Source organism: Aythya marila (genome assembly GCF_965140915.1).
Source record: "Aythya marila genome assembly, chromosome: 2".
Lineage (NCBI taxonomy): Eukaryota > Metazoa > Chordata > Aves > Anseriformes > Anatidae > Aythya > Aythya marila.
Window position 1 is genome coordinate 82,219,896 of NC_139043.1, and position 24,040 is coordinate 82,243,935.

The 24,040-nt window shown below is 37.6% G+C and overlaps 1 protein-coding gene across 5 annotated transcripts in view; it reads right to left on the reverse strand.

The window, feature by feature from the left end:
• TRIO (trio Rho guanine nucleotide exchange factor) overlaps positions 1 to 24,040 on the reverse strand; it is a 243,097-nt gene that overhangs the window by 16,284 nt on the left and 202,773 nt on the right. For all 5 annotated transcript variants that reach the window (XM_082753785.1, XM_082753786.1, XM_082753787.1 and 2 more), the window contains 12 exons: positions 17,065 to 17,357; positions 15,910 to 16,080; positions 11,898 to 11,993; positions 9,703 to 9,851; positions 8,881 to 8,947; positions 5,869 to 5,972; positions 5,451 to 5,520; positions 3,509 to 3,598; positions 2,800 to 2,892; positions 2,156 to 2,206; positions 1,844 to 1,921; positions 754 to 945 (listed from right to left, as the gene is read on the reverse strand). In XM_082753785.1, coding sequence (XP_082609911.1) covers positions 754 to 945; positions 1,844 to 1,921; positions 2,156 to 2,206; positions 2,800 to 2,892; positions 3,509 to 3,598; positions 5,451 to 5,520; positions 5,869 to 5,972; positions 8,881 to 8,947; positions 9,703 to 9,851; positions 11,898 to 11,993; positions 15,910 to 16,080; positions 17,065 to 17,357 — 1,454 coding nt within the window. The remainder of the gene's footprint in view (positions 1 to 753; positions 946 to 1,843; positions 1,922 to 2,155; positions 2,207 to 2,799; positions 2,893 to 3,508; positions 3,599 to 5,450; positions 5,521 to 5,868; positions 5,973 to 8,880; positions 8,948 to 9,702; positions 9,852 to 11,897; positions 11,994 to 15,909; positions 16,081 to 17,064; positions 17,358 to 24,040) is intronic.

Sequence of the window (24,040 nt, forward strand, 5' to 3'; positions counted from 1 at the left end):
ACTCTACAGCAGCCTTTGCTCCAGAGAGTGCAACCGACTGATGCACTGCACTCTTATTATCTCTACATGGACACTATGGCTTAATGTTCTCCCCATCAGCCCTTGCTCTCCCCTTGTGTTCTTTAAAATGCTGAGCCCACTCTGGAGCTCTGCTGATGGCCCCACTAAAGTCTTCTCCCGCAGAGACAGCAACACCATGGAACAGGCTGCCTGCCCAGGGCAGAACAGGATGTGCAGCTGGTACACGGAGCGGCAAGGCAAATCAGAGGAAGCAGGGTCCACACAAAATGCTTCGTGAGGAGGGCTGGTGAGCAATACCAGCAACAGCTTTCGTTTCTGGGAAGGTTTGAAGTGGGGGATTTGCTTGCAGAATAGCTGATACATCCAAGAAGGTGACAAATGTTACCTACACATTGGGACTGACTGCAGCTGAAACTCATCAGAAGGGATACTTAAAGACTTTTCCTTATTTGCAATTACTTTGCTATGTGGTGTACATGCAACGTTTTGTCCAGCAACACCTGCTTTTGCATGCTTCATGCGGGAAGCATCAGACAGCTGGAATCCAAATACTTCCATTTATCATCAGAGTGAGCATAAATCCAATAGGAGGTCATTCGAGGAAATGACTGACACCTTGCTGTGCTTCCAGATTCCCCTTCTAGATGCCATTAGTGACTCCACACTGTATTAGGAACCGTTACCTTTGTGTCCCTTGCACAAACTCTGCTAAGATTCACACACAACAGTTACCTTGATACTGTTTTTAAACAAGAATCCGGGCATGGAGAAACCTTTCTTTTTATCTAGCGGCTCACTGAAAATGACAATCTGCTCAAACAGGAAGACCCGTCTCTCCTTGCAGCGTGGCAGAAGACCTGTGTCCTGGTCTGTAACCAAGAATGTGTCCTGGAGCAGGAGCTTACCCTGGGCTACAATTTTACCCTATAGACAGAAGCAAGTGGAAACATAGTTAGTGCAACCTTTCATTTTAACCCAATAAATCTTTTTTTTAGCAGATGCTCATGCCAAAATAGCTTTGTACATTTTCCAGTTTCTCAGTGTCACTGACCATTATATATTAATTGATCCTACAATACACAAGATACTCTTGTGACCTCTCTCAAAAAACAGCCCCTGCCCCCCTTTAAATTCATACTGCAGTTGGAGGCTTATTAGTAACACTGGTAAAATTGGAAGGCTTTCATCTCTCTATTAAAATATTCCTTCCCTGCCACTTCTCACACAGTAACTCATATATACTTCCAGTGTCTTCGAGTACTGAAAAGGGGAAGAATTCAAGTTCATACCTGCAGAGCAGAAAGGGCTTTTTTTTTTTTTTTTTTTTTTCAAATGGCTTTGCAAGTAGAACACATGACTACAATCTGGCTGATGCATACTGCTTCAACAGCCAACTTTCATCTCCTCTAGCCTTACCAAAACAAGAAGCGCTACAGCTGCCTCAGGTACGTTACTGACCGTAGCAAACTTCTCCTTTGTCTACATTGCTGAGGTCTGCTCATCTGCTAATAACTGATGACTTTAGTATTTCGAAATCATTAGTCAATACGTGAACTGTAATAACACAAGCACTTCCTAGATTTTGTAGACAGACTTCTCCAGTGTGACTGACTTAGGAGGTAAGCTTTCCAAGACGAAGTCCTTGGCAGGGCTAAGACATAATTCTGCATTCACTACTTTTTGCACTAGCTAACCATATGGTGAAGGAGCACCCCACCTCTCCTTATCCCCATCAACTCCCCCCACAATATTAATGGTTAATTTCTAGAGCATCTGACAGAAGCTCTAAGCAAAATCCACTGAAAAATCCCAGTCAACTTACATCAAATCCTTGCAGGCGGCCAACATTCATCATGTCATTACACCGTTTTGGTACTATACACATGACCTCTACAGCTCTCTGTTCAAGATAAAAAAAAAAGAAGTCAAAGCTTATTTTTCCAAAACCAAGTTAGCAGGATGAAATTTAGTTTCATTTGCTATGGTTGATTTAGAACAGAAAGTAATGTGAAAAGTAAGCACTTATCATAAGCACATCCTCAAGAAGATAAGAAAAGGAAAATAACTTGCCAAAAGAAAGTATAAGTTCAGAGTTTAGAGCATTTAAATCACTGAGAGAAAATGTCTCAAGTACCTCTAGTTCTGTTGTATCAAGGTTAGCTTTTTTAGAATATTTGAGGAAGTCCTGAAAAAGGAAAAATCAATAATGTAAGTTTTTGCTCATTAAACCACACAGAGATATCTTAGATACTTGCTATCCTGTCAGAGGATGAACGACTACAGAACACATACACTTTTTTTTTCCTTCTTAAAGCTTCTTGTTGGGGGGCTTCCCCCTAATACATATATTTTTTTAAGATTTATTAACTATTTATTTTAGATTACACAAGAACATGTACTAACTTAATGACACCTGTGATAGGCATGGTTGGTTTTCAGTAAACATTTACACGGTATTAAAATGGTTGCACATGTAGATGGAAAAACTGGGAGGAATCCCAGTAACTAATATCACATTTAGAGATGAAAAGAGTTGGGATATCACTGTCATCATTGCATATTTGTACAAATTTTAAATATTTCATGTCACTGACTTGAGTTCATCTGGTCTTTAACATTAAAAAACAAACAAATGCAAAAAACAGTCCAAGCGATTTACTTCAATTTTTACAACTACCTGAATATGTTCAGAAAATAATCATTCTACATTGGAAGAGCATAAGCAATATTTAAAAAAGGAAAACATATTTAAAACATACATTAAATCATTCACTTTACCTTTAGTAACAGCTGGTATTTCATAATTCTCTGCACAGGTTTTATTAGCAAGTCCGTGAGCTGAAGTCTGTGGCCCAGGCGTTGCTTTAGATCCTGAGGGATGTAAAACAAATATTTGGGGGGCTTAAAATATTCTGATACTAAGAAACATAGCAGCATATATCACTATTAATGGCTACCAAAACAAAACTGGTAAAAGTCAGAGCAGAAGTTGATTTGCAATTAGCAAAAGTTGGAGTCCTTCCCTTTATCTGTATCAGCTCTACTTCCAAAGTATTCTCTCCTCCCAGAATCTTTATTTATTTATTTTTAAATGATTGTTCAGTGAAACGGAATTTTTCAGTCACAGGTTGTATATTGGCCATTTCTCTACAGCGATCTTTGGTCATCCAATATTACCACTTCATATTATATACACAGTTAACCACCTAGGCTAGGGATAGTAAGGATAAGACTACTGATTAATCAATACCTTAGAGAGGAAAACTCAAGTTCAGATACAAGATTAATAATTGGCTTTAGGAGCCTGTATCAGACTTGAGAAGTGAGAATAGAAATGGGCAAGAATTATAATTCAAAGGAATAACAACAACAACCAAATGTGCTTTTTTTTAAAAAAAAAACAAAAAACAAAAAACTAGCAGATCTGATAATGCTTATGATTTGTACACACCCTTCGCTTTACATATATCCTCCCTCAAGAACTTACCTCAAAAAATGTATCAATGTATTCTGAGACAATGTGCTCAGACTTTGGTTTGTTTTGGCAGTAAACTATGTACATGTGCAACCTTCTCTCCTAGAAGAACAAAGATACAAAACGATATGTTATCAATGTTATCATCAGGAAAACGCGTGCCAGATCGAAACAGAGTATAATTTTAAGAAGTACAACTGTTCCAATGTATAAGCATAAAAAGGTCCTTTTGATGAAAAGAAGCAGCTACACATGCAGAAATTACAGATCTGAAACCAAATTTATCTGGATATGTCATAATGATTTTAGAAAGAAAACACAAGTAAAAAAATGCCTCAGGCGTATAGAAATGATAGCTTAGCAAGTCCCATAATAAAAAGAACCACAGAAATGGTTTCTTTTAGTGGAACAATGTTCTTTACCAAGAATAATATAGGGAGCCTCTGAAATATTGTATTTTTGATTTTTTTTTATTTTAATGATCTCATTATTACTCTAATATCATAATGTCTCCCTCCTATTCTGCTGTACAGAGCAGTTAAGCAAAGCCTGTCTGTCTTTTACACAGAAGATGTCATATTGGAATTTGAGTGTGGGAGTAGGTGATGTAGCCTGGAAATGGTGGTGCTAGTATTTTTGAACTCTGATTCTGTATTTTGTGTGCACGTGTTTTTAAGACTGAGGCAACAAAGAAACAGAAAGAGCATAACTTTGACCTTTAAGATTCATTCTTGGTTACCACCATGCTGGTTAAGAAACACAGACACACAATAATGTGTTTATTATCTACTCCAAAATCTTCCTTATTTTACCAGGGTTAGTTTGCTATTGATGCTTTGCTAGTCAGAAAATTATAGAACAATGACCAGTGAAGACAAACAAAATAAAAAAAGAAGATATAAGAAGGTGCTTGAAAAGGACAAAGGACGTAGATTAAGAGCAGAAATGGAATTTTCTATTTCTAGGAAGTTTTAGCCAATAAGGTTTTGCCAGAGTATGTTGTAATAGGATCATAGCTTGCCCTTCCATCTGCAGTAGTAAGGGTGCTTTTCAAAAACAATTCAGTTACAAATATTCCAGGAGAAAGTAAAACAGCAATCAGAACAATCAGAAACAGAAAGAATTACTCCCTTCAAGTTTCCCATTTTACCAGTGTCAGGATTCTCCCCTCTCCCTGTGCCTTTTTTTTTTTTTTTGTGATCCCACAGAAATGAAACAGCTCACTCCTCATCATTAGCTCAGGAATTAGACCTGACTTCCAGTGTTACTGTTCCATTAATGCTTGGTTCCGTACTCTTTTGCTACCTTGGTATTGACTTCAAACAGTCCACAAGGAAAAAACTGAAGCCCACTAAATGTGCTTAAATCCACTCTGTCCCCAGTCTTTGCACACTTGTGCAATCACATATAGTAGGCAAGTTTCCCTTCTGCTACCTGGTGTGATTTGGAGTACCTTGAGACCTCATCTCAAATAGATGCTAAGGTGTTCTTCTACACAAAGAGACTTCACTCAAAAGAGGGTAGGAGAATGATTAGTAGTACATGAAGTCTGATATCTAGTTTCTAGATAACTAGTTTATATTATTTCCTTCCAAAGCATTACCACATCTAGATGTATCACATGGCTATTCCTTTTAGCAAGCAGATGAAAAGCGGGGAAAAAAAGGGACTTGCATAAAATTATAAAGGGTTCGGTGTTGGACTAAGATTAAACATCACGAATGCCTGGCACTTGTGATTTCTTCCCCAGGTGAGGAGGGAGGAATCTCAATCACTAGTGAGATTCTTACTAGTTTACTTACAAGCTCTTACAACCTCTCTCTCCCTCTTTCTCTTGCAGTGAGAAACATTTTTTTTTATTAACTTTCTTAACCATGTTACCCCATAAATCCTTAATAAACACATTAGACAGCAGCAACAATAGGGGTTGGCCAAAGAAAACATTTGCACTTACATGCTTAACAAACAGGGATCCCAGCTTTTCTGGATCTTCAAGGCACTTCTCCAATTCTCCTAAAAAGAAGCTGAACATAAACACAATAAGTATCTTCTTCTGATAGCACATACTATGGCAACAGGTGTTTGCAAGGCAATGCAGTCGTATTACAATACATACTTTGCATCCCCTGTCAACAGCTTTGGGCATTAACCTACTTCCAAAATGACAATATTAACAGTGTAGTATTTTAATACATATTCCAAAGGGACACATATGCCAAGATGGAAAAATACTGATGTTCGTTAATAAATTTTTCTTTCATATATCGATTGAAACTTTTCTCCTACTCAGTCTGAGTGCTTGAGGTTGCCAAACTAGTATTTTCTAGGTAGAACTGTTCAGCAGGTGTCCTTTAAGTTGCAGATATACTTACTCTCTGTGCCAGTCATAAATCTGATGAATGTTTCCAAATACAATCTTATCTTTGCCTTTCATGTCATCAGGAACTCCATCTTCCTTCATAAGTGCCATGTAACCCTGCAACAATCCACGGAAACTCACTTAGTATTTCAACTTAAAGTGAGAATTGCCTTCCCAACTCCCTTTTCCCAGACACCTTCCAAACCGCCCATAACAACAACTTGCTTAGGACACATATCCAAACAAGCCAAAAAACTGCTCTATAACATAACTTCACATAAAGCATGGCTACAAACATCATGAATTACTTTGAGGTTGTCTGTGCAACAGTGCCCAGAGTGCTGGAAAGATTAATTCACCTTAGATAATTTAGACTGTGTAAACAGGCTCAACGCATACTGAAAATTCAGCAGTTCCACCCTTATTCATTTGAACCAGCTGCAATGCTTTGCCCAAGGTAGGGCAGTTACCAGGTACAAGTCAGAGCCACTGAACAAGCTTCTGTGCTCCTTTTCTCAGTGTTTCTTATTTCAGGTCATCTGAACTAATCCTACACTAAGATATGTGAAAGAAGAAAGCAACTGCACTGCATATAGGACCGCACTACATGGACTAAAATTTGTGGTAAGAGCAAACTGAACACCAAACAATTGAACATCAATTCCATTAGCAAGCATTCTGGCTGCAAGATAGTTCCATTTACCATTTCCAGTAGTCTTCTGTTTTCTGATCTACATAGACTTGTTTCACTGTGCAATCCCATTGGCTTTTTAAAATTTCTTAATATTCATTCAAGTCTATTCCTTCTACTTCTAAGACTTCTATTCCTAATTAGCCAGGTATTTTTTTTTAGTTTGCCAAATTCATGTTTTGATGTCTAATGTTTTCATTAGGAATTTTTTTGTTAGTTATGAAAATAATACCTGTTCATAGCTTTCTAATGCTCCCTTTAAATAGTGTATGATGGCTATTACAATAGCAGGAAAAGCACACATTCATTATAGCTGCTTATTAAAAAAAAGCCAAACATCTTTATAGCTGCTTCTGTGGATAAAGTGAACAAATATGTGTGAATTGACCTTCATCTGCATAGTGGTAAGATTATAGTTTTCAATATTGATACAAAATTCACCATCAGAGTAACATAAAGCTGTTATCTGAAATCATTTCATGTCCTTTCTCAATAAATCATATGAAAAATAAAAGACACTCTTTGATGAGAGAGGAGGATTAATTTCAGATTACTGAAGACATTCTGTACCCGTAACCTCTATGCACAACATAAAGACATTTTATATGCATAAGCATTTTATCTCGTGTATAAAATATTAATCCAGTATAAATGTTTAGCGCACAAAGCCTGCAGTGTTTGGAACTGATTCAGCACAGACCTCATACATACACGGAGTTGCCTCTGATCTAGCTACAGGCCTGCTAAGCAGCTTTCTTTTGGAAATGTGTAGATCCAGGGGGAAAAAATGCAAGAAACCAATACAGATAAACAGCAGTCTTAAATCTTTCTGCAAATTTAAGCTGATCAAATGTGGTGCTAAAATACAAGTACACAGTAAACTGTTTTCAAACTGGTAGCAGTATCATACAGTGTCCTTTTTAAAATCAAGTTTGCCCTATTTTTCATTTTCCGAGAACATTTTTCTCTTCTTCAGATGCGAGCATCAATACCTAAGGTGCCATTTAGCTGTATTAAAAGAATGTCTTGCCTGAAATCACTCTTCAGTTTAAGACATACTGCCAGAAGTACAGCAACATACACAACAGTACTCACTTGAGTACCGTCACTAACCTTACCTGAGAGAAGTTGCACACCTATGGAAGTGTTAATGGGTTTAGGGTCTAAATTAATTCTTAACAAATACTTAACAAATGGATGTAGCAAACAGAAACAAAAGGAAAATGGAAGATGCTTGTGAATTCATGGATATTTAAAGTCCTCCTACATGCACAAATAAGCTCTTAAGAATATTAAACATGCAGATTAGAAAAGTCTACTCAGTTTGTAACTGAATGCCAAAAAAAAAAGTCACATAGAATGACAGGGAAAGCAAACAAAAAATTCATTTTAGCTATCTTAGCGATCAAAAATAATTTCTTCAGCTATTGATGGTGAAAGCTCTGTAAGTCTTTTTGCTAGCTCCATAGTCCATAAGAATTGCACTGGATAACACAATGGATGGATGATGTTTAACTATCAGTCTTACAAAACTTGTTAATCGGATAAAAAAATAATTTGCGGCACTTGGACAAGAACGTAACAAGATCCTGATGAAAATGATATTCATGAATGACAACACTCAATGGGAATGTTCTCAAAAGGCTGCCCCTTGCCCCAGAGGTTACTATTTGTAGGCTCTCCCATAGTCTGGCAGAGACAGATGCTTTTCTGGAGGAGGATTCAGAGCTAGAAACAAATTTTGGCTCCACTAGAGGAAAATTAAGTGCCTTTTTTTTTATTATTATTCCTTCCATTAAAACAGAGTTTAAGAACTGACCCTTGTTAAAATTCACTGGTATATGCATTCTTCCTGCTCTTCCATTTGCATTTTACTGGTAGCTCAAAATCACACACCTTCATTAAGTCTTATTTCCTTTCACAAAAGGGAAATCTAGGAAGTCTAAGAGAAGCCTAGCAGCAGGAAAGGGGGTAAGTCTTGCAAATCCAGTATGGTTGTTCTACCTGCTTAGCTACAAGGCTTTTTTGAATTCAGCTGGGCTAAAAATAAAATCACGTAGTCTAAGATACAATTACACCAGAGGTAGTGATCTTCAAAATGACAAAAGAACTACAGTCTTCAAAAGAACAGTAAGAAGCACACAATATTAGGAAGAAAGAAGGAATGAAATCTGATGTGGTATTTCTAATATATTAAAAACCTGCAGGAGGGAAAATTCTTAACGCAAACATTCAGATGTTCAGTTTCTTCCTGTGTTTTGATTTGAAAAAAAATGAAAATTGAGGTTTAAGCAATACAGTTGATTGGTACCACATTAAAAAAAAAAATCATACCTCAACTACATAGCCCAGATCTCGTACATAATCTCGCTCTGTCTCCACCAATTCCTGCAAGACGTAGCTACAAGGGAAAGAAAATGGTGAACACACGTTTCATTAAAGAAAACATTCTAAGAGAGGATTAATGACACACAACCTTTTACACATTTGCAGTCACATATTCTTGATAAGCAGAGCTGAAAGGGAAGAATTAATGCAAATTCTTTCTAAGCAAGAAGAGTCTTTGACTTTGGAACTGGAGCAGGCTTGCTTCTGTTTATCAAAAGTCAGATGTTTTCCTACACGTGTCATTAAAATTAAACATTTAACTATTGTTTAAAATAAAATGCTATTACATCTCTGGTCTGGAGACTCTTAAGCATATGAACTGAGAGTTTTTCCTTGCCACATATTTAAATAATTTTTGAAACCAGGAATATTTTTGTTCTACCATGGTAACAGTTTACTACTACAAAAGAAATTCGGAGTCCTTGGAGGAATGGTGTGGGGAAACAGAACAAGGGGAATGACCATTTTTTTGAAGCCTAACAGACCTCTGAATATTCAAAGATCAGTATCATTCTGCATAAGTAACACTGATGTTCTAAAAGTCAAACACAGGTGTGACAGATTAAAATTCACAGGAAATTTATACTGGGACTAGTGTTTGAGAAAAGTTTTTTCTTTGCACAATGTGAATGTGTGCTTGACACCTAATGTGAGTCCTGTCCCTTCCAGATTAACAGTTTCCACTGCCAGCTCAAAAGGAACATTCTTTAAACACTCCACTTCTCCCTTTAAAACATTATCAAGAATAGAGCAAAAATGAGGTCTTACTGTCGTCTTTTTAAGGAGCTGGATTTCCTTTCTTCCATCTCATCTATGGGTGATGAGGAGGAGAGAAGAGAGTTATCTGAGGGGTTGAAGGACGGACTGCTGCTGTCACCTTGATCTACCAATAATGAACTTGGACGGTCCTCCAGGGCCTGAGAAGGCATTCAAGAAAGAATGCAACAGTGATTTATTTCCTCTTTATTCACAACATACATTTATGTACAGCTGTATATGGGAACCCGTGAAAGATCAGTTACTGCAATGTATATTGGCAAAGGACATCTCAAGCTTCTAGAAAACCAACCAACAGCTTAGTTTTCCAGGACAGATAATCTAAGCTCCCAGAAGCACATCTTAAATACATCAGTCTGTCCTTCACAGTAAAAGAATGGAGTGCAACTTGTTTGATCATGTGTCACGATCATGTTTGACATGTGTATATGTGCTTATTGCTAGAGGTTAAATCGTATTTGTTATATTTTAGTTCTCTGATATGCAAGCTACTTTCGATAATAAATGGAACAAACTTCAAGGGGATTGTTTGGATGTTCAATTTTTTATATCACAACAGAGGGGGTATTCTTTGTCAAACATTTTATATAGCCAGCCAAAATAATGACTTCTACAGTGCCAATGCTGTTTTTGAGCTTCAGAACTGGTCAAATCCTAGGGAAGAAGCAGCCCCTTCTGCCATACACTGTCTCCCATGCATGAACTCCTCAGTCTTATTATTTGTATAAGAGATGGAGAAGCCATGGGAAAAATAATATGAACACATTTCTGATGTATTTATTGGACTTCTTTAATTTAAGCTATGAACTTGGATCAAGCTATGGTTGTGTGTCACATTTTCCTTGCATGTGATACAGTCTTTAACACAAGACACATTTACTTCACTAGGGTGGGGTTCAACTGCATTTTTTGTTGTTTCCTTACAAACAGTAAAAAGCCCATAATGATAAGACTGGCCCCAAAAACAGGAGAAGCTGACCCTTGGCTAAAAATGTGAAATGAGAACATCTCCAACAGGGACTACATGCATGGATCATTAATCTATATCCACTGCTAGGTTGCCCGAAAGAGACATGAACAACCAAACTTTCCATTTACAAAAGGCTGCTTTGAATTTTTCCATAGATTACTTCTTATTCACCCTTCTGGTGCAACAGAAGTAAAAATTGAAGTTAATACTCCAAAGAAGTGCAGAAGTTACTTCATGCAGCAACGTAAGTGAAGTGTTAAGTCTTTTTGAATGAATGAGTAAATGGAAATTCAAAGATCTCATTCTGAAATTCAAAGCTGCTTAAAATGAGGAAAAAAAAAAAAAAAAAACAACACGGAAATATCAACTTCTGGTAACATGGGCTTGCCAAGTTGCAGTCCTTGGTAGAGTTTCCACAGTGGCACTTCTACCAAGCCTAAAGGGGTCTTCTGTATGTTGCAGAAGGCAGAATTAAAGGTATCAATGGAATCACAGAATTTGTGAGGTTGGAGAGGACCATCTAGTCCAGCACCTTTGCTAACATGGTAGGCTAGAGCATGTTTTCCAGGACTGTCCAGTTGGATTTTGAGTATGAAGGTAGAACTTTCCAGAACAATCTGTATAACCCAATCCCTGTCAGTAAACATCTCAAGGACAAATAAACTTGAAAATATTAACTTTAAAAAGCTGACACAAATTGCTACTACTTAATTTGTTAGCAAACATTGCAAAGCAAAGAAGGAGCCAATAACATACAAAGCAATCCTCCCTTACTCTTTTACGTATTTCTGCATTATTTTGTTGTCTAAAGAGAAACTAGATAGCATAAACATTTCTGTTTGAGGGTTAGTTTTGTTTTACTCTGCAAGATCCACTGTAAATTTAGTTTCAAGTATTCTTCTAATAAAGGTCTATCAGGCAAATCAGGGTAACTCTGGGTATTAGCATTCATTTTTCTAATAGGACATTTTTATTCTATTTTTGCTAAGAGGATGTGCATTTCCTTTGTTCTCTTCCTCCTCATATTTATTGTTTTTTCCTCTCTACAAAGCCACTCACCTATTGTTTAACTGCTTTCACAGAAAAGGGTGTATAAAGTGACCCATACACCAACCCAGAACGTGATGCTCAGGATGGGCATGGAGTTTTTCTCTGAATAGCAAATTGGGACTTAAAGACAATTAAAAGAAAACGCGCATCTATCAATCAGCCTCACCATTTTGCTTTTGACAAGCTCTTCAATTGCACTGACGAGCTCTGCAGCACTGGGTGTCTCGGAGCTGGTAGGCCGCACCAATAATCGAGAAGATGTCTGTGCAATGACATAAAGGAAGGAGAATCCCAGAGTTAGTTTGGCACTTGCTCAAGAACCAAGAGACTTCCTTCACCTCTCTGTCAGACAAAAGTACCCAACAATAACTGTCAGTGTAACATAACACTAAAATCATCCCAACTTAGGCAACTGGAATTGGAAATTTTAAGTAAACCCCACAGAAGTTAAATGTCAAAATATTTCATGCCCTTCATTATAATTACTGGGATGAAAATTCCTGTTCCTACATGCAATAGAAGTCAAGGAAATATCCTTCATCTTGCTAATTATGCCTGACAAATGGCTATAAAAATATCACCTGAGCTGACCCAGTGAACAACAAACAGTTAACATTTTATTGCTGGTTAAACAAAATGACAACTGCAGAAAACTAACATGAACCAAGAGGGCTTGAAATATAAGATGAAACACCAATTAAACTAAGAAAAAAATACAGCAGTAACTCAGGGGCATCTACTTTGCTAAAGGAGCTGGAATACATTGCCCAGATTCAGAGGGGAAATTGAGCTCACCATTCCTTGTGCCATCCATTTTCCCCAATGGTATGTGTAGAGTACAGAAGATCTCTGGCCTCACAAGCTATAAAATGCCAGTTTATAGATACAACTGAAGGCAAAAGGTGTTCACAGTAAAGGATTCTGGGAGAGGGCCATTAAACTCAGTCTCAGTAATTTGCAAACAGAGTTGTTTGCACATTACATTCATCATTAAATAACTGGAAAGCGGAAACAGGGTGTAATATGAACCTTATTTCATATTACAAACAGCACGGTGAACATCACGTAGCACAGGGTAAGCTGTCCTGCAAATGTTTCCAACAAATTGGACAAAGAAATGGCATGTATAATGACTTCACACAGGAGGTTCCGCTCAAATCAAGTATGGGTGGGACAAGGTTCTCCTTAAGTCAATACAAAAAGCAACGTATAGATTTGGGGTAGTTTGCCTTGTATTTGCCTTATTCGAAAAGGAAAAGAGGGGTTGGGTAAGCAAAGGAAACACAGGCAGCTTTAAATGGAAAGATACGGGAACTGAGCCAAAGCAGAGACAGAACACAAGTCAACATAATGCTGCGTCAGAGTTTACAAAGAGAAAACAAAAAGCAAAAATAATTAGTTTCATATTAGTATAACTGATCTTGAAACTTTAATACTGCTTATCCAAAAATTAAACGCAAACAACTTGTAAACTGCCATCAAATGCAAATCCATGAAGTGTGCAATGATTCTACCAAACAGAAGAATGCATACTGTGCAGGTGAGCTCTTAGGGGAGAAAATGGTTGTCATGTAGTGATATTAGACATACCAGCATGGCCTAGCAGATGATACTTGCATGCACACCGAAAACTAAGGCAGCCCACAGCTAGCGTGTCTTTTAGGCAATCATATGCTCCTGATATCTGTAAACAATTTTTTCCCAAAGCTGTGCTGGTATGCAGCTTTTCACTTTGGATGTGGGGCTCAGCTCAGCCTCACAAAACACTGTCAGCATTGTAATCAGACTCTGGTCAAGGACCCTTCTCTCTGCTGTGCTGTGGGAGTATATCAAGTGTGACTGTGGGTAAAACTTCCGAACTGCTCGGTTTCCAGTTCATGTGGTATATCGTATATTATCCGAAAAAGAAGGAGCTGTTGGGCTGCACAGATGAAGTCTGTCTGTTAATCTTCTTTCTGATGTATTTGCTCTGGGAGCAGAGCACAACCCTTGCCCAGAAAATGAAGAAAGATGGAGGGAGCAAATGAGCACATACAGGTGTGAGATGCTGCTGGAGTCCACAGCAGGCTGGGCAGGACAGGGAAAGCCCAGAAAAGCTGGGAGTTTGCAGCATGAGTGTAGATCAGGAGCCACAGAAAGGAAGAAATGTTTGCAGTGAGGTGCAGACCAAAGCCAAGCCTCTGAGGTCATGAAAAGGAGCGGACATTCCTCGGGATCCAGAGGAGCTGAGCAACCCAAGAAACCACTGACCATAGCAGGAATGTGAAAGACTCCACCCAGAAGGCAGATGGCAGGGGATTTGTTTGTGAGCTTTTATTAATCAGTCAATAGAGCCAACTGAGTTCTGCTGGGTAAAACTTGGCTCTGGCTTCTCACTTTTGTGTATATAAAAAGCATTTGCTTTAGGTACTGGAAATTGGTGTTATGTTTCAGTGTGTGGACTTCAGGGTGGCACACACAAACTCTAAGGCTGCTGTGTGATTTGCTTCCAACCATGCAGATACTGCATCAAAACGATGTGCCTCAGAAGAAACAGTTTTATTTTGAACAGTTATGGCATAGCATATAACTGTACCGAATTTTAACTAACTTGTAAGGTTTCTTTAGAATGAAGTTACAAGCATACCTCTTCAAATTAATGTTCCTGCGGTGTAAAAATAACTAATTATAAGCAAAAGCCACTTTTATCTGGACAAATTTTTATATGGCTTTCTCATAATTTCTTTCTGTATCACTTGAAGGGACATGCAAACATGGCAGCTTCTCAGCAGAAGCTTCAATGTATTTTCACCAACAGTATTTTTATTCTATTCCTTAACCTCAAAGAGAGATTATTGTTTTCTAGCCCTAAAATATTCTCTCAGGTCTGAAGGTCAGCAAGATTTTAAAATGCCTGTTTTGTTTCAGGAGTGTTTCCCAATATATTAACATTCCCCTCACCCCAACTTGTGTATTTTAATATTCCAATTCAGAAAACATGTAGGAAATACGCATAGAACATGGAAGCCAGCCAGTTTAATCCTACAAACGACAGCTTTGGGGATGATTGAGATCCCTACTGAAAGGAAGTCAGATAAAAGGAAAAAAAAAAAAAGGTCAACGAGATCAGTCAAAGCTGTCAGTGACATCTTCATCACTCAAAATAGTGACGATATACTCACAATATTCATCAAGAGTCTTTACACTATATTACAATGGTTAAAAATTTTCAACAGCAAAATGGGTAGACAATTGTAATGTGAATATTTGCTGTGCAAGTCCAGACTTTCTGTTCTAAAAACCTTAATTTCCTGGCTTGACAGTTGTCCCCTAAACATTCAATCTATGTTGAAAATTGAAATAAACCCTCTAAATGTATGAACTTCACAACATTTAAGAAAAACTGGTTATATACATAGAACTCCTTCACGAAGTTATTACCTTTATCCAGAATTTCACCTACTAAGACAGAAGTTCTAACCCTCAATTTAAATGTGCGTTTGTTTAAAAAAAAACCAACCAACCAAACAAAAAAACACCACCACCACCAAAAAACAAACCCAAAAAAGCCCAACAGCTGGATTATTACCCTCACTTGGATATTAACTTTGTGGCACAAATGTAAAGGCACACATTTAAAAATAAAAAATAATAAAAATATGCTGCTATACAAAAACAACTTGAAGTCAATGCCAACAGCTCTTTCTGTTAAGGTATGTACATTGTTTGTTTGTTTTTTTTTCCAAACATGAGGCTATCCAAAATAATACGGTTTAGTGAATAGTCTATGATCTAAAAAAGTTTCCAATATATAACTGTTCATTTCTCCAGATAAACTTTACTTGCACATAATATTTTAACTTGAGTACCAAAGGTATGGTTATAAAGCAATAAAATTCTAATCTCTAAATATGACATCTGTTAAACAGATGTAAATAGGTCTGCAAAAACATCAAGCTTCTCATTTCTACATAGAAAGGTCCAGTAGAAAAATTTTTGCACTTCTGCATTTAAAATACACAGTTTATTCACATACTTTCCACAGGAAACCCTTTTAATATTGTCTCAAGTTGCATGTTGATAGTTTTTGTCTACCATAAAGATGTATTACATACTCTACAAAGACTTTTGGAGACAGAAGAAAGATTTTGGCAGAGGTTGTCTCAACATGCGAAGCCTTCCCTGCTTCCTCTTCCTACCTTGTCGTCCTGCGAATCGGGCTGGAGAAGACTGTGTTGCTGAATTGCCATGGGAGGAGGCAGTGGTACAGCATCTGCTCCCTCTTCACCTTCTTCCTCTCCACAGCTCTGCATGCCTGAAGAGGATGACTTGGAGAGAGTGCCACTGCTCAGCCCTTCATTCCGACCTCTCTGTAAATAAAATTAAGACATTCAAGCTCCATTGCCTCCTCAGTAGCATGAAGCTTGTTAAACACAAGCTTGTCTTAAGACAGTTTTGTAGATTCACCTGTCTTCCAACAAGTCAAGATGATCCTACACACACAGGTCAACTCCTCAACAATGGAAAAAAAAAAAAGCCTATGCCAAAGATTATGTTTTCAATGTCTGGGGCAAAAGCAGATGGATTGAGATACTGAGACAGTCGGCTTGAAATTTACTACAGGAGGGTGTTACCAAAGCAATGCTTGCCTTCCCAGTTTGGTTCTGTAAAGTTAAAGTCACGTTTTTCTAATTTAGTAACCCAAGGACTTTGTATTGGAAGTACTGACCTTTGTATCGAGATGTCTGAAGGCTACAAAAACATTTTAAGAAGTATTTTGTCAACCATCCTTTCTAACTGAAACATACAGCTCCACTTTAAAGTAGTGAAAGCAGACTGCCTGTATAATTTTTACAGTCATGTTGAAAGACAGTCCTTCCAACCACACAAGGAACTATAAATTAGCTAAACTTTAATGCAACTGACTTCACAGGATAATTTAAGTACATTTAAAGGAAGACAGTATAGACAGTTATTGTTCTTTCCTCACTTTTAAGAGGAAACCTGGTCGTAGATTTTCCCTCACTCACAGAACTGCAGAATGATGCCCTCAAAACAAGGCTGCAACTGCACCAGAGAGAGTCTCTGTAGAGTCTGGCATTCAAGGACAGATGCCAATATTCTTTCCCAAACCACATCTCCCACTTCACCATGCTACCAAGTCACTAGTCTTCTCTTTCCCTATATTCACTGTGTAACTTGCTGATGGTCCAAGCTTGCAGCAAAATACATCAAGATGAAGAAAAATGAGAAATACTTGACTGTAGAGTCAACTGAAAATATAATCTCTATGAGAAAACAAGTTCTAGAAGAGTCACAGAAACACGGCTTGGGCAGTTGCCCTGAACACTCACCTCTTCAATAGTTTCATCTTGTGGGGTTGCTGCGCTATCATCAGAGTCCTTCTGAGAGCCTGCATCGGCACTTTTGCGAACCTCTCTACTCTTCTTATGTTTGTGGGCCAGTTTTTTGACATGCCCATCTGCTTTTCCACTGCTGAGACGCCTCACAGGACTGGTAAGCCATTTTCTCAAAGTGTTGCCAGGGCGCTTGGGACCCGGGGAACTCTGTGCTCCAATCATATGGGGTTGAAGCGATGTTACTGAAGCAGGAGGACTGGCATCATTGCTGGAGACTGAAAGGGAGTCTAAAAAGAAAAGAACGAGGAGAGCATTTTAAAGATGAGATACTTGTAAGGGAAAAACGAGGCAAATGACTGGTAGCTCATTTGTGTAAACCCTCCACCAGTTTGACTCAAAAAATAGTTTAAAAGGCATTACTATCTCATGCAAATCAAAGACTGATGGTAACATAGCATTAACAGTCAAATCACACATATGAAAACTAGTAGGCTATTCCTGCCAGCTGTTCATATCACTTGAAACTACACAGCAAGCATAAACCCTATTAGAAACCTGTACTGACTTCCCAAAACTGACATGTAACTTACTATGCTCAATATAAAACATGCTAGTAGAGCAGTTTTAAGGACCCTAAGGACTATCTGATAAACTCAGATTGGACATATGATAGGATAGACAAAATTATTTTAAAGTAAACTGGCCTTTAATAACACTAGAGCTATCAGTGTCCACGCAGCACATGGCCACCCACTAATAAGCACTTTGTTTACAGCAGTCAAGCAAACATTACGTAGTTCTGACTGACTCCATTCTTGCAATTCATATCAGCACAATTGATACTTCTTTGTTAACAGATTATTCTTTCAATATATAACCTAATTTTATGGAATGATATGACTATTTTACCCTTTAATGCATATTGCTTTGAGCATGGACACAAAAAGCAAAAAGTTTTACCTCAGTGAGACAAGTAAAATTCTGTAAACACCAAATTTCATTACAAATGCTCTAGTTACTTTATTTATTTATTTATTTTCCACCCTGGAAAACAGGGAAGAAGAATCAAGAGAATAGATAAATATCTGTTTATTTTGTTTAATTAATTAATTAATTATTATTTTTTTTTTAAGTAGTGAACAACTATGTTTAAAGGCCCATTTCTTCAAGTCTCAGGATCAGCAGTATTTCTTAGCATGACAATGCCTGGAAAGTTCTATAGTCAAAGGATATAGCAATAGCTATATGCACATGAGGTCAATATTACCTTCCCACCAAGGCACTTGGACCATAGAGTATGCTTATGATAAACACTCCCTGGGTGAGCTCTTGCGAGACTACATTGATTTTTCCCATGCAGCACAACATTTCTTTCCCCGATTGCTCTTTTCCCTAAAAGCATATATATATGTATATATGTATTTTATATAAAGAAAGACACATTCTCATAATGCCACTCCTATGAATATTACCTACCACCAGCATATTAACAAGACTCTGCTAGGTTGTCAAGTATAGTGTGTTTTTTTTTTTTTCCTCCCATGTGTGCACTTTTGTAGATAGCTAGTTTATATAAAGATGACATAAATCATGTTTTGTTGAATGTTTCTTCTGCTGGGAATTAAATGCAGTGTTTGCATTCCTTCTTGAAGTTTGACACAGACGTTCAGGTCACCTCTTCTGGCAGCTTTTCCATAAGAGGCATATTGCCAGGCTGACCAGAGGTAGTTTGAATCTTGTTGGATAATAAGGTCACTGTTATAGCAATACACTTCACTGCAAACACACAAATCCTGGATCACTTGGACCTACACACCAGTATGTGAGTCTGCTCTGTTTCCAGAGAATATTAAGAGCAAATTCTGTCTTGAAAGCCACAGCTAAGATGGTGAAAGAGACATAGAATGTGAAGATAATAAGACAACACCTTTTTCCATAACTGTTCATTGTGTTTCAAGGAGGACTATCTTAAAAAAATGCAAAATACTGAGGGAAAAAAAAAAAGCGACATTCCTTTCCTTGGAAACCAAAATTGTGATCAGGCTGTTTATAAACATTCCAGTTTGCTCCAATAAAACCAGATCTGCCTGCATTAACAGGCATGTGACTGTTAAAACACATTGGCTCTGGTGCTAAGATCTGCTCTGTTATACTGAATGTACACATCCAGACCAATAACTGCTTTTTTGTTTTTCCATAAAGAAAACAAGCTTCATAAAACACACTTTCAGTCCAGCAACCTAGTTACTAGCACTTCAAATCAGAATCAGGATGCATCTACAGAATTACTCTCTCTAAGTGTGCTGCGCAAGACTAAGCAGACCTCCTGTAATGCTATCAACCTGATCTAAGGCCTTAAGAATGGGGACCATCAAAAAGCAGATGCAGAATTATGTTAGTCACCTTTTTCTCAAGATGTAGAGACGCGAGTGTTACAGAATTACTACACACTTCTTTCTGGTGAAGCAGGAAACATATGGAAGAAATTAATTATCTATAACCACAGTTCTCAACTTGCAGTCTGAAGATCCCTCTAAGGCCTGTGAATTACTGTATAGGGGTCATCAGCATGTATGTTCGAAAAGCTAGCATACTAGCCATCAGCACCCACCTCACTACAGATTTCATTTTTTAAATAAAGTTGTCTGTTTATTAAAAAAGAAATCCAAACAAATCTCCCTATCACCTGCAAGCTCTCCACGGGAATCCAAACAGTCTCCCTGTAAGCCTCTGTAAGAAGTTAGACTGCTCTTTCACCAAATCCACCTTTACCTTTATTGTATCGAGCATCTTTAATTTTTTTTTTACCAGATTTCTCATTTCAGGAATCTAAGCAAGTATCAGCTGATGGATACTTCAATAACTTTCTGCCATCAGTGGGGTTCTCGTAAATAAGTTTCTGAAAGCACAAACTGAATTTGTGCTTTCAAGACTTTGAGGATGTTATAAGCACTCAGCCAATTTTCTTCCATTTGTATATAATTTTTGGGTCCCAATAAGGGTCCATATAAGTCCACCCACAAATAAAACCTAGTATGTTCATTTGGTTAGTAAAAAAAACAATGAGGCCTTCACATAGAAGTTCACCAAGCACTAACTGTTTTGTGTTTTTGTATCTCTTGGCATTTCTTTCCTTTACAGTTACTCCCTGCTAAGGAAAAGGCAGCATTGTGGTGCAGTAACAGATTGCGTAAGATTTATTTTTACATAAACATGCCTATCCCTAAGCATCTAACACGCCAGTAGTTAATAAAACCTTTTTCTAAAACCTCCTCAAATTTTTGCCCATCCTTTTGACAGTCAACACATGAAATAATGGATTTCTCATAAAAACAAACAGCACAACGGAGAGCCCCTGGAAGTGTGGGAAAGTAGTATTTTTGTCTGAATGCACTTTTGCTGTACCACTCCTACTCTTAACTCCAGGCAGCCAACAGTTTGTGGGCAGGAGGAGTGAAGAGAGCAGGAAGAAATGCATACACTCCACTCAAGTGGAGAGGATCTAAAAGACAAAACAATGTCAGCCAGACATGTTTCACAGCACATACTTTAGCCATATCCTCCCACACAGCATTAATTTTCATTTGGCGTGCAGCATGTAACTGCTTCTCATCTTCTCTTCTGCAAGATTTAATATAAAGTACTTATTGAAGCATTATTAGGGCTTCAGGGAATCATAAAAGTGGACGGAGTGTAAGCAGTACACCAAAATGATAGCACTGCTCCCCTTTGACTGTGAAAGCACTGGGGGATAAGAAAAACCCTAAAATGAATAAAAAATACTGCATCGCCATAAAAACATCACCCTAAATATCCAATTCTACTTAAAAAGTGTTGGAAAGAAAAAAAAAGGTTTAACATCACCTGTATTAACCCAAATGGAATGTCAACCCACTGGTCTCTTCAGAGATGAGACTTGATTCCTCCCTCTGGCCTCCTTAAATTTGCAGAAAACACCCCCACAGTCCCATGGATCGATGTTAATACTCAGTGCAAATAAAACACTGCAGTGTTTTTCCAGGGAGACCTTTTATTGTCCATTTTCCCATCCTATCCCAGCTCACAGGAGTCCAGATTCTGCAATTCCTACTCCTATGAGTTTCCTCAGATCAGTATTTCTAGCCAAGGGTCACAATACTTGGGCACAGTCATGGAAAAAAAAAAAAAGCTGTTCAAGTTCATACATTCAAGTGGACACACTGTCAGGTTCAAACCTTGGGGAATATTCAGCATCCAATACAGGAGGTTTTCAAGAACACAAAATGAAAGACCTTTAATCTTCACTCTGAGAAAAGCCATTTGGGTGTGTCTTATTTTTGCCTGGCCCATCACTATATACCATATCTATCTATCTATCTAATCAGAGATACACACTTTGATTGATTACTATGCTTGGGAATGTTTATGCTAAAATTGGCTTTGTTTCCTTCATGACTACATAACAAATTGTTTTTCTAGGGTTGCTCAAGAATATTTTATCACTAAAACATGCTAAGAGGAAAAAAGGAGTATTCAAAAATTAAACCAAGAACAACACGGACTTTTTAAACCAAAACAGATGGAATAAATTTGGGGTATGCAAACCCCAACTGTGTTTCAAGTACAGTAAACTTTCTAGTGAGTGTCAGATTCCCTTTTAGAAAAAGATAAATGCAACAGATGGCCATCTTGGAGAGCAAAAAAACCCCAACGCACATAACAATCACACATAGCAACACCAATCCAACTAGAAACCATCAAACTTAATTAAACCACCATTTACTCAAGTAGAGACAGCTTTATAATTCAATAGCTTATTAAAAACAATACAAAACAAAACGAAGGGATGTGCTTTCTTTCATAATGCATAGCCACAATAAGAAAAGAGGGCATTTAACTTCCATTTCTCTCCGAGTAAAATCACATATGTTGCTCTGTTGCTAAGGTCAGAGAGTTCACTCAGAGTCCATAAATATATTTTTAAGTAAAAGAAAAAGGGCAGGCAGAGGGGGTTGTAACCCCCCTCAACCCAGAAGATAAAGTTACTTCAGTGAACAGACAAATTTTTGAAACTTAAAGGGAAATGGCAATTTTCGTTCTAGTCCCAGCTTTCTTAACGCTGGAAACACGCACATCTGCAATTAATAAACTGTTTTTTTTCCTAAAAAATAAATCAGCCATATTGAGCTAGTTGATGACTTGAAAGACTCTGCTTCATATTAACTATTTCCATATTGCAATTTCTAGACTTTCTGTATTTACAAGGAGAGTAAGGGGCTACAAAAACCCGACTTCCTTACCTAGGGAATCAAACAGTCTCCTTGATGCCTGCTCTGCACCATCTAAAACCAAAATGCTGCAAACACCTCACCCACTCTGGGGACTATGAAACAGAAACAGGTCAAGGAGTTTTAAAAAAATAAAAAGATAAAAAAAAAAAGGAGCAAAGCAAGCTCGGTAGGCCCCTACGTGGTGTGCCACACTACCACTGCAAGTCCTGTCCGCTGCCATGGCCTGTACAGACTGAAGAGACCACATAGGGCTACAAGTCAGCTATCTGTAAATTGTGATGTAGGTACATTACAAGTAGGTACATTACAAATATCTGGGGATGAGAGCTGCTTGTTGGTTCAAAAAAAATAAAAGAGTTTAATATGTAAGTTGGGAGCAATTGGAAGCAACAATCTCCAAGCCCATATCTACCTACAAACAAGCATGATCCATTTTGAGCCAAGTCAACAGGTAACTTCCTCTGAAGCAAAAAATGACAAAAGCCCACAAAGCCCCAATCATACAGTTATCGTTTGTTACTAGATGAGATGGGGAAGGCTTGAAAAAAAGAAAAAGAGTGAGAAGCTTATTTTACTTGTGGACACGCATGCGGTTTCTGCCTGGGAATTTCTTTTGCAGTAAGAGGCAGTCAAGGTGCCACGTACAAGACCATTCAGAACTCCATGCATGCCAGGAATTTCAGTTCTCTCCTGCTGGGTATCCTCCCTGGACCCTTACTGCACAGTTTTTGTAAACCAATACTGGAACATATCAAAATACACTGGATGTGTTTCAGCTTTACCAAACCACCATAAAAGCAGTTACCATTTAAAGACAATACAGTTTTAGTTTATTAAGCTTGCAAATGTGGAATTTTACCGATGTTCTTTGGGAAGCACTAATTTCACTTATGATACAAAGATAATTTTCATTAATTGTTAATTTTCATAGATGCAAAAAAATAGTATTCAATACATAAACGCAAATCCAGATACAAATGAGACTGAAGAAGTGGAACACACTGCCTATGAACTTCTGGTCAGCAAATCTTTACAGCCTTTTATTTCAAGTTATGCTCTATGCTGAAATATATTTTCTGGTATTTCCAGTGTGTGTAGCTAAAAGAAGATAGCTCAATTATTAGTATATCTTCCCAGATTAATGATTTGTCTGTATTAATTGTGACTGACGCACATACATGCCCAGACCATTTAGATTTAAATATATTCAATAATTAAACCTTTCAAGTTATCAAAAGATGATTGTGTTACTATCAGACAGACTGGAATTCTAAGCTTGAGGCTAGATACTAGTCAACTTCTTTTAATGAGATCCTAAGCTGCCCTACGAGCATGTCTGCAATTTTAACAGAAAAAAACAGAAAACCTCCAGAGAGAGGTGGAGACAGACATTGTCAGCTTAACTTCCAAAGGTCTTTCTGAAATTGAAAAAAGTCATCCAACAAACATATCTGCGATATCAGTAGAGGAAGGAATGAAGAAAATATCTGAGTAAGTGCAAGAAGAATATACTGTGTGTTTGAGACAGAAAATCAGTGTTACATGCCTGAAGGGTTTAATACACTGTTTATGTTATTACTGTTCTGTCATCTCATAATCTTTTTTTTTTTTTTTTTTTCCAAATATCATTTCCTACCTTCCTTTCTACCCTGTTCAGAAATAGAGGTTTTAAAATTTTTAACAATTTCATAGGCATTATA